Source organism: Pantherophis guttatus, chromosome 1 (genome assembly GCF_059756535.1).
Source record: "Pantherophis guttatus breed Tessera chromosome 1, ASM5975653v1, whole genome shotgun sequence".
Taxonomy (NCBI): Eukaryota; Metazoa; Chordata; class Lepidosauria; order Squamata; family Colubridae; genus Pantherophis; species Pantherophis guttatus.
Window position 1 is genome coordinate 117,735,487 of NC_142063.1, and position 14,919 is coordinate 117,750,405.

At 43.7% G+C, this 14,919-nt stretch overlaps 1 protein-coding gene across 6 annotated transcripts in view; it reads left to right on the forward strand.

The window, feature by feature from the left end:
* Nucleotides 1-14,848, forward strand: part of OBSL1 (obscurin like cytoskeletal adaptor 1) — a 78,662-nt gene extending 63,814 nt beyond the window's left edge. For all 6 annotated transcript variants that reach the window (XM_034433802.3, XM_034433804.3, XM_060687847.2 and 3 more), the window contains 9 exons: nt 1,062-1,328; nt 2,678-2,944; nt 3,862-3,974; nt 4,639-4,792; nt 6,754-6,915; nt 10,929-11,033; nt 12,446-12,712; nt 13,583-13,852; nt 14,480-14,848. In XM_034433802.3, coding sequence (XP_034289693.2) covers nt 1,062-1,328; nt 2,678-2,944; nt 3,862-3,974; nt 4,639-4,792; nt 6,754-6,915; nt 10,929-11,033; nt 12,446-12,712; nt 13,583-13,852; nt 14,480-14,487 — 1,613 coding nt within the window. In that variant the 3' untranslated portion in view covers nt 14,488-14,848. The remainder of the gene's footprint in view (nt 1-1,061; nt 1,329-2,677; nt 2,945-3,861; nt 3,975-4,638; nt 4,793-6,753; nt 6,916-10,928; nt 11,034-12,445; nt 12,713-13,582; nt 13,853-14,479) is intronic.
* Nucleotides 14,849-14,919: the final 71 nt, after the last annotated feature.

Genomic DNA, 14,919 nt, shown 5'->3' on the forward strand with positions numbered 1-14,919 from the left:
TTAGTAATTCTAATTAGTCAGAGTTTCAAGGGGGTTATTGATCTGTCCCCGTACCCACACACACACACACACACAGCCAGTCGAGGGTTAAGGAAACACTTTGGAACGCACCCAGTTCTTATCTCCCACTTGGCAGCGATAGACACACCGTCTGCCAAGTGACTTTATTTTCAAAGTAAACCAGAAAGACAAAATACTCAAGAGTCCAAATGTCCGACACTTTAAATCTTTCTCTCAGCAGCTCCGGACGAGGCTTTAGTGACTATCCAAGGTTTGCTTTGTTCGTCACAAGGATCCTTTGACCACTACCCTCTATTATATAGTCTCTGGGGTGTGGTCCAGTGACTCAGTTCTAATCCCTAGCACGCCTCCTAAGCTGCTGCAAACGTTTATCACGCCTTCGGAGGCGTGCGTCCAGGAATGATGTTTCCTCATCACTCTGATTTGAATCAGCTGTCTCTTCTCCCTCGGCCGGCACTTGAGACAATGCCAGAGGGGAGGGGCCTGGAGAGGGAGGCCTGGCTGACTCCTCTTCCTCATGCTCGGAGCTTTCTTCCTCGGATGGGACAGGCTCAGAGGGCGGGGCCACAACAGTTATCAGCTAATGCCACCGCTATGTCCTTTCTTGTCTTCCCAATTCCATGCTAAGAAAATATAAATTCTTTACTCAAAATGATATCTCTGCTTACTTAGTTTGCATAATTTATGCTGCTGCTTTAGTCATGTAGGGAAGATAATAGAATCCCTTTTGGAAAATCTACTTTGACTTTCCTTTCATCTTTGAAGATTTATCTCGGCACAGCATGTCGAATGTTCAAAACTTTATCTCTAAAGCCCTGCAGGTTCTGAACTTGTATTTTTGAAAAATAAAAGCTGGGGTTCTGAGTCTTCTGAAATCTATGTTTATAAACATGGCAAATTGACCTGGGCCTTGGCAAATGGCTAGATTGCCTTGAATCCTAGCTTGTCTCTCTGTAAAGAGGGAGGGATCATGGCCTGGGAATGCATTCGGGTTAGAGATGTATCAGCTACTATTCAACCTCTGAGCATTATTTTTGCAGAGGCTCAGGTGCTGTTTGTGAGGACGTTGTGTGATTTGGCGGCTGAGGAGGGGCAGGATGTCCGCTTGGAAGTGGAGCTGAGCGTGGAGAGTGCGGAGGTGCAGTGGATGAAGCAAGGCATCTTACTGCAGCAGAACCCAAGATACTCCATGGAGGTACAAGGGCCAAAAAGGGCTCTTACCATCCATCACATTGAGCTTGCTGACCGAGGCACCTATCGCTGTGAGAGCCTGCATGATCGCACCCAAGCCAGACTGAGTGTGGAACGTAGGTCTCATTTCTATCCTGATTTTTTTTTTCTCTCACAGTTATATGTTGCAAATCCTTGAGAGAGGGTCATCTTAGGGATTTTTCCCTCCTCCACTGACATCTCTGCTGAATGTGAGAATTCCTTTAACAATGATTATCTGAATATTATCAGTTGCTTAGGAAGCTCTGCTTGCTTACCGAATTTAACCCTTTCTGTAACCCTAAACATTCATGCGTTCCATATTCAGTTCCTCTGATTCTTGTTTCGTTTTCATCCATTTTTTCCTTTCCTTCCCAGTACAGCTAGACTTTCCCTTCCCTTCCCTTCCCTTCCCTTCTCTGTTTATCCTGGAAGGAAAGGTAACTGTATCTGAATACTGTGTACTTACATATTTCTGGGTGTAAGAGTGATTTATGCATGAGTAAAATAACTTGGCCTATGCAGAGAAGAAAACAATTATTTTAATAAAGTGCATCATTTTACAGATACTTATTTTTAACTAGTAATTTTTAATTCAGTTACTGCAATCTCACTTTTGTCCTATCCTTGTCTTTTTCGAATCTGAACTTTAGCAGTCATATACCTAGTGGCCAAGTGCAGTAGAAGATACTGCATAAGACTGTTGCCTTTGTTTATCATTTATTTTTTTATACACTGCTCACTTGAGTTAAACGTGATTCATGGTGACAGGTCCACATTGCTTGCTTGGCAATAGTATGGAAATGGGCTGCTGGGATTTTTTTTAAGAAAATATCCTAGTTTACCCCAGAGTCCTGGGATTTCCTTTCGGCCTCCCATTAAATATTAGCCAGGTCCAACCCTGCTTAGCTTTTGTGAGATTCATTAAGATTACTGTAGTGAGGAAAAATTATCCCAAATTCTAGTTCAGCTAGTTCATTCTGATAAATGAGCTGAATCCATTCAAAACCTTCCACTCTATTAGCAATAAATGTATGAGGAAGAAGTGAGTGTGGAGTCTACCCAAGTAGGTCAGAGAAACGTACAACTTTCTTGCTAATGGGAGTCACATGAGAAGTATCCTATGATTCTGTATCTGCAGAATTAGAGTCTTAATACTATATATACCAGTGGTGCTATTCATCTGGTTCTATCCGGTTCGGGTGAACCGGTAGCGGCAGCTGCGGGAGGCTCCGCCCACCCGCCTGGACGTCATCACATCCCATTTTTGATGCTCTGTGCATGTGCAGAGGTGGCATGTGCACTCCCATTTGTGAACCGGTAGTGAAGGTAAGTGAATATCACCCCTGATATATACCCTTCCTAGTAACTTGCTTTGATTTGTAAGGAGCAAATAAGTTCCTTCCATGACAAAACTGGATCTATCACAGACTTTCTTCCTCTCCAGCCCGGAAGGTGACAGTGAAGAAACCGCTATTGGATGTGGAGACATTGGAAAAGGAGACAGTGACATTTGAACTTGAGCTATCTCACCCCAATGTCTTGGGGGTCTGGACGCGTGACGGCATCCGTGTGAAGCCTAGTTCCACCTGCCAAATGAGTGCCACTGGTTGTGCGCACAGCCTGACTCTGCAAAGGCTCACGCTAGATGACACAGGGACTGTGGCCTTCACTGCTGACACCGTGCGGAGCTGTGCCCGTCTTACGGTCCGAGGTACTGGACCAGTGGAGGGAGGACTATGGAAAGACAAACTTGGTGCTGGAAATAAAGTAGGAAAAAGCACTGCCATCACGCCCAGATTGTAACATCCTGAAGTGCATCTAACTGGCCACTGCAGGAAACAGGATGCTAGATTAGATACTCTTTGGGTTAGTCCTATTTTCTAACAGATGTAATGTCCAAAACTCAATGTACCTGCAGAGCAGAGCAGTTTTGATAGCAACAGCAGCATGAGAAAACTGGGCATGGAAAGTAGGACAGGTACTGTAGATAAATTGGTGTCTTTCAAACTGAGGATAAGGGATGCAAACTGGTGTGATTTGGCTAAGTACCACCTCTTGAAGACGTTTAACCTTTTTAGTCTCCAAAATAGTGCATCTTCAAGCTACTTGCAACTGTATTTAGAGCTGCGTTGGCGCAGTGGTTTTTTTTTATTTATTTATTTTAGTTTGATTTATATGCTGCCCTTCTCTGGAGACTCAGGGCGGCTTACAATGCGTTAAGCAATAGCCTTCATTCTTTTGTATATTTTATACAAAGTCAGCTTATTGCCCCCACAAACTGGGTCCTCATTTCACCTACCTTAGAAAGGATGGAAGGCTGAGTCAACCTTGAGCCTTGGAGAGATTCGAACCAGCAGAAATTGCAGGCAGCTGTGTTAATGACAGGGTGCACTAAACCACTGTATAGAATACAGTACTGCAGGCTAATTTTGCCAAATGCCAGCAATTCGAGTCTCAACTGCTCAAGGTTGACTCAGCCTTCCATCCTTCCGAGTTGGGTAAAATGAGGACCTAGATTGTTGGGGCCAATTATGCTGACTCTGTAAACCGCTTAGAGGAGGCTGTAAAGCACTGTGAAGTGGTATAGAAGTCTAAGTGCTATTGCTGTTGCTATCTCTGTCCTTGCAGAGCCACCAATTACAATGCTGCGCTTGCCCCAGGACTTGGGAATTCCCGAGACAGGCTCAGCTACCTTTGAGTGTGAGCTGTCCCGACCCCTGGCTGAGGTGAAGTGGTACAAGGTGAGGATATTACCTCTTATCAATGTCCCCACTTCCTTGCTCTTCTCTATAACTGCAAGAACGGGCTGTCCTGAAAACTCCTCCTGATCTATTCAACGGAACATTCTTGGTTAATATGATCTCCATGTTCCCTCACTCCAATGGTGGGTTCCTCCCGGTTCGGTCCGGTTCTGCCGAGCCAGTAGCGGTGACGATATGACGTCACCGAACCGGTTCTCCCCCCCGCCCTCCCACCCCCCACGTTATTCTTACCTTTTATTTGGTCCCACCCCCAATCTATTGCTGCCTCCTGAGTCCCAGCTGATGACTAGAGGGAAAAAACCTGTTTAAACTCTTGCCGTGGGGCTTTAAAGGGCCGTCCTACAGCTGATCAGTGTTAAAAGCAAACAAATGAGTCGGGTCGTAAGTGCGAGGACTAGTCGTAAGTGCGAGGACCTTCCAGAAATGACTCTGACCAGCTAGCCACGCCCACCTAGTCACATGACCTCCAAGCCACACCCACAAAATAAGCCACGCCCACAGAACCGGTAGTAAAAAAATTTAGAACCCACCCCTGCCTCACTCCCCTCTGTGTCCTCAGAACCCCCTGAAAGCTGCCCTTTCTCCACCTTTCCTTTCTCAGATCTAAAACAGACCCTGTTCTCTATGTTTTTAATTCTCATAGGATGGCAAGGAGATCCAGGTGAGCCCCAACTGCCGCATCTATTCAGTGGGGCGTCGGCGTCTCCTGCAGCTCAACCATTGCAGCCTTGAAGATGCTGGCGAATATATGTGTGATGCCGGGGACTGCCGTGCTTCTGCCAAACTGAGAGTCTTTGGTATGGATGACTTGGGCTATGGATGAGAGCAGAAATGGAAGGGCTGGGGAGGCTTGGAATGGAGCTCCCCATACAAAGCATCCTCTACTTGTCACGTTCTGGATGAGGGCAAGGCCCCTTTTGCTTTTCCACTTCCCTGACTTTTGCCTCTGGTGGCCTGGAGCAGACTGGTGAACAGCCAATGCACAGTGCACTGTAGTGAGTCAGAATTTTCTTTAGACTTTCAAGGCTTATACAGAAAGCTAGATGGGAAATGAGAGCCAATGAATATTTAAGTGGGTTTTTAGAAGAGACACGTAATGCATGGTTACTAGCCCACTCACTAGGTAGCATTTCCATGTATATGTCTGAAATGGCAACTTCATGGCCAATAAAAAAGAACACAGTTTCCTGGAAACATCTGCCTGGCCATTCTTGGAAACAGACTATGAAATAAGGATTATTTCGGACATTTACTCTCAGAGCAATCTAACTGAATACTTGTTGCTGAACTTCAGTGTTGCTAGAGAGCTGTTTTTTTCTCTTATCCTGCTTGGGGCTTCTTAAAAGTAGCTGGTTGGCCATTAGGAAAAGCAGAATGGGGCAGTAGCAGAGGTGGATTTCAGCAGGTTCTGACCAGTTCTGGAGAACCGGTAGCGGAAATTTTGAGTTGTTCGGAGAACCGGTAGTAAAATTTCTGACTGGCCCCACCCCCATCTATTCTTTGCCTCCCAAGTCCCAGCTGGTAAGGGAGGAAATGGGGATTTTGCAGGAAGCTTCCCCTGGATTGGGGAGGGAATTGAGATTTTACAATATCCTTCCCTTGCCACGCCCACCAAGCCATGCTACACCCACAGAACCGGTAGTAAAAATTTGTGAAACCCACCACTGGGCAGTAGATGAATGTTTCTCTTGATCCAGCAGGAATGATAGAAGAACTATGTTAGACTATACTAGTCCAAAATCAGGAGGAGTTTGACAGCACTTTTTCCCATCAACATATTTTAATAAAAAGCATCGTTTTTGTGTACTGCTGCTCACTTCATCAGGGCATGATGTCTCAGTGGCTAAAGTTATTGAGTTTGTCAGCTGGAGAGCTGACTGCCCAAGTGACTCAAGCTCTGTGCAATGGGGTTAGGTCCCATTACTTGCCCCAGTTCCTGCCTACCTAGCAGTTTGAATGCATGCAAATGCAAGTAAGTTAATAGATACCACTTCTGTGGAAAGGTAGCATTCCATGTACCTTTGGTATATAGTCATGTAAGTTTTTGGACAATGACAGCTCCCTTGACCAAAAAATGGAGATGAGCACAGTGCCCTAGAATTAGACACGACTGACAGGGAAACCTTTAGCTTGCTCACTTCATCAGATGCATGGTCTGATTGTTAAACTGATGGAGGGTTCAAACTTTCTTGTAGGATTTTGATGATGTAAGAATGAAGAAAGCATGGGTATGCCAATGTAGGTTACATGAGACAGACTACAAGTACCTCATCAATTAGCAATTGTGATAGGTTAAAAACTCATTGTCCTTGATAAGACCTTCTGAGGTAGACTGTAAACTTTTGATGAACGTGAATTTTTCAGCCTCTCACCCAATAATACTTGGAAATAGTGTACCGTAGTTCATGATAAAACAGCCATTTTGAACTCTATATTCTGGTGTCCTTGGTGGGTATAATGCTCTGCTATTACTTTCTCCTTGATCCAGCAGAATTCTTGCTATGTTCTTGTGATTAGATTACAGCTGTAGCTCTTACAATCTTAGATAATGATTGTGTCATTTCTCATCATGACTTGTGATATATTGTTCATAGTTGGCATCTGTTTGTTCTAGTGGAAACTGGGGGAGGACCACAATCAAGAGTAGAGTTTTAATTGAATAGTTTCAGGGGATCCACATGCATCCAAATAATCACTTTTGTAAAAACTTTTCAATTCTAACTGTGTGGGCTTTTCTCCCCCCCCTCCCCCCCCATAGAACGTCAGGTCCAGATTGTGCGAGAGCTGGAGGATGTCCGTGTGCAGGAGAATGAAAATGCTGTTTTCATATGTGAGGTGTCCCTAGGGGAGGTGAAAGGTGAATGGTATCATAATGGAGAGAGACTCAAAGTCACCAGCACTGTGAAAATACGGCATGAAGGTAAGTGTACCTTTTCATTCTTACCATGACAATAGATATTTTTTTTATTTATTTATTTTTATTTTATTTTGTCGAGTACATATTAGATAATATATATAACTATAACCATGAATTGAATACATAAAATGAATACAATTAAAGGGAACATTAGGACAGGGACGGTAGGCATGCTGGTGCTCTTATGCACGCCCCTTACAGACCTCTTAGGAATGGGGTGAGGTCTACAGTAGACAGTTTTAGGTTAAAGTTTTGGGGGCTTTGGGATGAGACCACAGAGTCTGGTAGCGCATTCCAGGCATTAACAACTCTGTTACTGAAGCCATATTTTCTGCAATAGAGTCTGGAGTGGTTCACTTTAATTTTGTATCTATTGTGTGCTAGTGTATTGTTGTGGTTGAAGCTGAAGTAGTCATTGACAGGTAGGACATTGTAGCAGATGATTTTATGAGCTATGCTTAGGTCATACCGAAGGCGGCATAGTTCTAAATTTTCTAAACTGAGAATTTCAAGTCTGGTGGCATAGGGTATTTTGTTACGAGTAGAGGAGTGGAGGACTCTTCTTATGAAATATTTCTGGACGCGCTCAATTGTATTAATGTCCGATATGCAGTGCGGGTTCCAAACAGATGAGCTGTATTCAAGAATTGGTCTAACAAATGTTTTGTATGCTCTGGTTAGAATTCAAGGGGGAAGGTAGATAAGAAAAAAACCCCAGTTTTATATTGGACAGTAGATGACAAGCGAAATGAGGCAACAGTCCCATCAGAGATCTTAGCTTGCACAGAGTAGCATAAACATAGCTGGAGTTAAACTAGGCTTGGATTGTACTTGTGGCATGTTGACCCAAACATTCTTATCATTAGTAGGAAATACTGTATGTGGCATGGGTGCAACTAAGGCTGATAACATCTTCTCTGTTGTACCAGAATCTGTATGTAAAAACTGTAATAAAATCAACATTGTGCAGTGAAGGTTATGCGAGGCCCATGTAGTGAAGATCAAGGTATTGCAATTTGGAATATAAAAGAGATAAATTGTAAAAAACATGAATTGATGAAAGAGAGAAGGTTAACAATTAACACAGGAGTTTTGTGTTTTGATTTTAATTTAACATAACTTAAATGCACCATGGGTGTTTCATGGCTGTTTCATAACTGCTACGAACTGCTAAGAATTTTGAGCTGTGGCCTATACTTAAATAAAATAAATAAACCAATACTTCTCTTTCCAGTTTCCTGGAAAAATGGCATTTGCTTGGTGTGGCAGAGACTCTTGTAGACCGAAAGATGTAGAACTGATCGGTGAATAATTGAAAACAATGTGCTGGTCTTCCAAGAAATATATATTTCCTTGCCAGAAACAACAGCTAAATGGCTGTGTGAGTCAGGTGTCTGGTCTGTTTCACATCTCTAATCAAAATACCCATGGAAAGCAGTATCCAATAATGACTGAATGGGGAGGTAGTGGACAGATCCTGGCGTGACTGTATCATTATCAGACTCATCACAGATTGGACAGCAACTTTTGTATGGGGCAAAAATAGAAAATACTCCTATGACAGTGTATCAACTAAAGGGGATGCTTTCAACAGGCTGTGGTTGACACAGAAACAATGTTATGAAGATATGTCCAGGGGTGAAATCCAGCAGGTTCTGACAGGTTCTGGAGAACCGGTAGCAGAAATTTTGAGTAGTTCAGAGAACCAGCAAATACCACCTCTGGCTGGCCCCAGGAGTGGGGAGGGAATGGGGATTTTGCAGTATCCTTCCCCTGAAGTGGGATGGGAATGAAGATTTTGCAGTATCCTTAACCAGGTGTAAAGAGGGAATGGGAATTTTGCAGTATCCTTCCCCTGGAGTGAAGAGAGAATGGGGATTTTGTAGTATCCTTCCCCTGCCATGCCCACCAAGCAACACCCACCAAGCAACACCACGCCCACCAAGCCAAGCCCACAGAACCAGTAGTAAAAGAATTTGGATTTCACCACTGGATATGTCCCTTAAAAATGGTTAGCAAAGTGTACTCCTGCTATGATATGTAGCAGATGACAATTTGTCCATAGATTAAAAACAAATTGGGGAAAATGTCATCTGAGCAAATAACACATCCTCCTATTTCAGATTGAAACAATGGTAGAAATTATTCTTAAAAGTCTGAACAACCGAGTACTCTTAAGTACTACTGTCAGTTAAAAAAAAACAGCTTAGCTCCGAACCCTTATTATTACAAAAACAAGATTTCCAAATATCTGGGGCAATACCTGGAGAGAAAGCAAACTGCAGGACAGTGAATATTCCTGAGAAAATATTTGAGTAGCTTTTCTTAAGCATTCATCGTTTGGAGAGTACTTTGGCTGCTTAAGGAATGAAGATAAAGAAATAAAAAAGATAGATCAAAGAGCCAACTTGAAATTAGTCTCAGTGCATTAAATACAAAGTTATTATTTTCGGTCCTCAGGGTAAGCTCCGAAAAATTAATTCTGCACATTTTCACTGAATGTGAAAATTTCAAAATGAAGAAAAACAAGTTTTGGAGGAGGCCATGTTTGCACACTACTTAGAGCACAACAAATCAGGGTATGAATGAGCAACTTGCAACCACACGTAATTTTGCTTGCTGCTATCTCTGCAAGCTTGCTTGCTCCTTTTGCTTGGTTCCTGCCTCTTCAAGGCAGGTGATCAAATATATTACATCAATGTACAGCTTATTCACATAACTTCAAACCTCATATGAATGGGGTGCAAACTTCCCTGCCGAAGAGGTTGTAGGGAAAAAAATGCCTTTAAAAGCCTGTGGCGATCCCAGCTGAGTTGCCTGATCGTCAGAGGCTTCTAAAAGCATTTTTTTCTGCAACCTCTTAAGGTTGTAGAAAAAATGCTTTTAAAAGTTAAAAAAAAAAAAGTTGGCCATGCCCACCCAGTCACATTACCCCCCACCAAGCCACGCCCACAAAATAAGCCATGCCCACAGAACCGGTAGTAAAAAATTTTAGAACCCACCCCTGGCCTAGCCACAGAAGCAATGGGGACATGGCAACGTCTCAGTAGAGACCCTCCCTGATTTCTTGGGTTGTACAGTAAATGATGCAGAAGGAAGTCCTGTTTCAAATTCACCAAGAGAGTGATAATCTAACACTGAAGAAAGGGGACAGAGATGGCGAGGATAGGAAAGTGGTTACTGAATGGCAGAGAATCTGTACTTTCAAAAACATTTTTATCCCCCATTAGGCCTATCAATGATCATAATGGCTACCCCCCCACACCCCCCAATTCATGGGAAGAGCTATCCGAAGGAAGCCAAGCCTTGCTTTCTATCCAGGAAACTCTCTTTTCAGTCTCTGCTTGAAGTGTTGCCCTTGGACTGGCAATGAGTGTGGAAGCATCTGCCCTTCAGCCAAAAAACCCTACAAGGATGGTGAAAGATGTCTGCTCTTGTTTAGAGAATAACCTTGATTGCGGGTGGGGGTGGGAGTGAAAGCAGCATCTGCTAATCTTCAGCCTTGGCTTGGAACACGTCTCCCAATATAAAACACTTCTCTTTTCTTTCTGATGAAGCTTACACCACTCTCTCCCTTGAGTGGCTTCCCACCAGTTCTTACTCCTTGCCTTGATTTCAAAACAGCAATGTTGTGAGGGGGACAGGATCCCACCACAGGCAATCACTACTGACCTATACAATTGTAGCCTACATTTATTTTATTGCAATAGGAGGGGAATTCCCCCCCCCCACCACCTCAGGATTTGAAAAATGTGGTTTAACAGCTGGGGAAGAAAGCAGCAAAGGCTGTGTTTTCATCCTTTAAAACAGCTGTTATTTACTAATATAAATGTATCAGCGTTTGTAAACCCAGACAAACCTTTCATTACTTCTGTGAGCAAAATAGAGCCCTTGCTTTCAGCCACCAGTATCCTGACACCTTCTATCTTTCTAGGCCTCCTCATAAACCCTCACTGTCTCTCCTTAAACAACACAGAAAACCCTCTTTTTCCTTTTTCCTCCCCATCACTCCCAAGGAACCCGCCACTTCTTGCTCCTGAGCTCTGCCCGCCCTGAGGACACAGGCCAGGTTCGTTTTGTGGCCAAGACAGCTGCTTCGGAAGCCAAGCTGGAAGTGGAAGGTAAGGAAGTTACTTCTTTGTTGGGTCTGATGTTAGCTCTCAGGTGAACTGGGTTGGGCTGAACAGGCAAAGGAGGAGTTTGTATTTGTGCTGGGAGAGCAGGGTTAGGATTAGGGTTAGGGACATGGTGGCTCAGTGGCTAAGATGCTGAGCTTGTCGATCAAAAGGTCGGCAGTTCAGTGGTTCGAATCCCTAGAGCTGCGTAACGGGGTGAGCTCCCGTTACTTGTCCCAGCTTCTGCCAACCTAGCAGTTCGAAAGCACGTAAAAAATGCAAGTAGAAAAATAGGGACCACCTTTGGTGGGAAAGTAATAGTGTTCCGTGCACCTTTGGTGTTTAGTCATGCCAACCACATGACCACGGAGACGTCTTCGGACAGCGCTGGCTCTTCGGCTTTGAAACGGAGATGAACACCCCCCCCCAGAGTTGGGAACGATCAGCACATATGTGCAAGGGGAACCTTTACCTTTAACCTAACCCTAACTCTGTCTCTTTGCAGGGAGGGGAGCACTACTAACTATACTTGCCCCAATCTGCTTTGAGACCTTTCCAGGGGATGCCACAAGGCACGCTTCAAAAAACAGTGAGCCAGGAGTAGGACGGAAACAGAATTTTGCTTTCTTCGTTCCTGTGTTCAGAACTAAATGTGGTTTAAGTGATGGCTCCTTGATATCAAATTTAATAATATCTCCTTTCTGATACATTAAAAATAAAGGTCTCTGGGAAGGAAGATTGTGCATTTCCAAATGCTACATAATGACAAGGATTGTATGTTTATAGGCAACTGGACCAGGCCCTGTGCATCTGTGTGCATGAGAGTACATGCAGGGAAACTATAAAGATTGGGAAAGACTGCTTGGGAAACACTATATGTGAACACAGAGGAAAAAAACTGAAAACATATTCTGAAACTGCCCTCTCCAGTAATCTGCTTTGCTTTGTTAAGTCTATAAATTATATTTATATGCACAGCAATGTTTTCAAGTCAGGGCAGAATTACTCATATTTGTTGCATTTCTATCCCACCCCAATATAATAACTCTCAGTGGTTTACTAAGGGATAGAGAATTATTCAGAATTAACTAGACTAGACTAGACTGGACTAGAAGGCCTCCAAGGTCCCTTCCAACTTTGTTATTCTGTTAATTATATTTATGTAGCCAAATGAGAAGAATAGTGTCTTGTTGCTATGATGCATCATGATGAAAGGGTTGGAGCTTATGGGCATGATTCACTTTCCTCCTTTTTACAAAAGTCTCACGATTCCGAGGATGTCTCCGTGTGTGCAGGTTATTCAGAATGTATTATAAGGAACCAGATCTCCTTTATTAATTTGCAAAAGTGAGTCAGGAGAGGGGTCAGGAGGTGAGAAGCCAACTTCTCAGAGCCTTTGGGTCTGCTCTTTCCTACAGCATTGCCGATTCGCATTGTGAAGCCACTGCGGGATAAAACTGTACTGGTGCACCACAAAGCCACGCTGGAATGTACAGTGTCTCAGGCTCGAGGACGTGTGCGCTGGTTTCGGGGTGACACAGAGATCTTTGCCGGGCCAAAGTATGAGATCTGCAATCTGGATTGTTACCGAACTCTGGTTATTCACTGTGTGGAGCCTGCAGATGAAGGCCTGTATACCTGTGATGCCCTGGATGATCATTCCACAGCCTGCCTGCTAGTGGAAGGTAAGGCTGTGAGTGCAGTGAAGAACCAACAGGCAGGGGAGATGGCATACTCCAAAGACAATGCAACGGAGAAAGGATTAGCAGGTGTTGCTGGCTGGCAACAGACTGAGAATGCCAAAGAGGAAGAAGTGGCATGGCAGAAAGTCCCTTTTGACAGCTTCTGGTGCCCTATTGACTTCATCACATTTTAGTGACACTGCCCTAAACCAGATGTGACTTCTCAACGTTTGAGAGAGCAAATAGATGACAATTGTAGCAGAAGCCCTCAAAGAGGATTGACAACTTTAAATAAATAAATATGTGAAGGTCCCCACCCCCCCAGCATGTAAAAAAAAATCCTCTCCCTCCTGTTTTGCACGATGTAGTTTACTTTCTGCCATTATTCTTTCCGTTTCAGTCCTCCAAAATAAAAACCTGTGCAGTGCAGCCATCAAAAAGAGTTCCTCGTTTAGAATCTCACCCCAGGGTGCTTCTTTTGTTATATGCTCAGCTGAGTTTGCTTTTAATACCTAGACTGAGCTGTCTTGTTCATACAAGAGCAGTAATCATCCTTTCTTCAGTTTTTCACCTTTGCCTTGTTACTCTAGTTTTAACACAATGGAGGGAGCCACATTGTTGTTGTTATTCTCTGATACTTAAAACTGGACACTTGCTCATCCATGGCAAATCACCCAGCAATCTGTTAGTCTACTTCAGCCGCATTCTTTAGAGAGTGGTTGCCGTGCAGTTTGACAGTTCGAATCCCTGGTACAGGTCTCCTGTGTGAGCAGGGGGTTGGATTAGATGACCTCCAAGGTCCCTTCCAACTCTGTTACTGTGCAAAATGTTATTATTGTGTCTATAAATTCTTGTTGTTCTCTTCCATTGCAGCTGAGGGAATCCAGGTGGTCCAGCCTCTGAAGAACGTGGAAGTGATGGCTCCCTCCGAGGCTCGGTTTGAGTGTGAAATATCTGCCCCTCCAGACTTCACTCCCCAGTGGAGCCTCAATGGGGAGGAGCTGCAGCCTGGTTTGCAGGTGCAGATGGAGAGTGTGGGACACGTCCACAAACTGAGGTTCTGCAGGACTAGCCCTAACATGAGTGGGATGGTGAAGATTACCATTGGTAATGCCCGTTCTAAAGCCCATCTCACAGTGCGAGGTAAATATGTCTGATGGGTTGTTTGGATGGGCACAGGGCAGGGGTGGGTTCTACTTACCTTTACTACCGGTTCACAACAGGGCTGCATGCGCGCGCTTCTGCACATGCGCAGAAGCTTCCTAATGATGTTGGGGTTGGGCGGAGCCTCCCGTTGATTTTACTACTGGTTCTATAGAACTGGTCCGAACTGGGGGCAACCCACCACTGGCGCAGGGAATATGTGAAATTCATTAAACTCTCTTTTTTATTACCCTGTGATAAACCTGGTTGTTAAGACTAGTCTGAGCCTTGAGAAATAATGTGAGAAATGGAGCACATCTTCCATGGCTTGCACATTACCATAGATCTACTTGAGATACTGATCAAAGATGAAAGGGGTTATGTACTTGGCCCAACAAAATACTGAATTCAGAGTGATAATCTCTAAATCTGACATTGAACTACTGTTCCTATGATTCCTCAACACTGGCCATGCTAGCTAGGGTTGTTGGGAATTATAGTTCAGCAACACCTGGGTAACTATAGATCCCTGTCCCTGGGAATGTACATTTGAGGGAAGGGGAAGTGGTCGAATGGTTCTTCAGTCATGATAGATTTGTCTAAACCATTGCTTTTTTTTTTTGACAGAGTGCTAGCATCAGGAAAGTGCTGAAATCAGTGGAGCAAAGTTTAAGCTTCGAAAGGTTAAGAAGCAAGTTGGACAGATGTATGAATAATCACATACAAAAAGACAAGTCATCTTGTCTTCTTCCTCTTCTGCATGACATGGGAAACACATTCTGCTTTGTTAAATGTTCTTAAGTTCTACTTTTTAAAAAAATGTTGTGTTTGGTTGATGTGATGATCTGCTGGTCCTGGATCAATGGGGAAAAGACAAAGCACTGGAACTGTATTACCTCTAACTTTATATATTCTTCAATGGGTCTAATTTAGACCAACTGAATGGCCAACTACTTTACTTTCTTCTCCCCACCCAATAAAACTCACTTCCCTTCATAGATGCATTGAACTCATGGTATGTACCGTATTCTCTTCTCCCACGTTCTTCATATAAAGCTGCAAAAGGC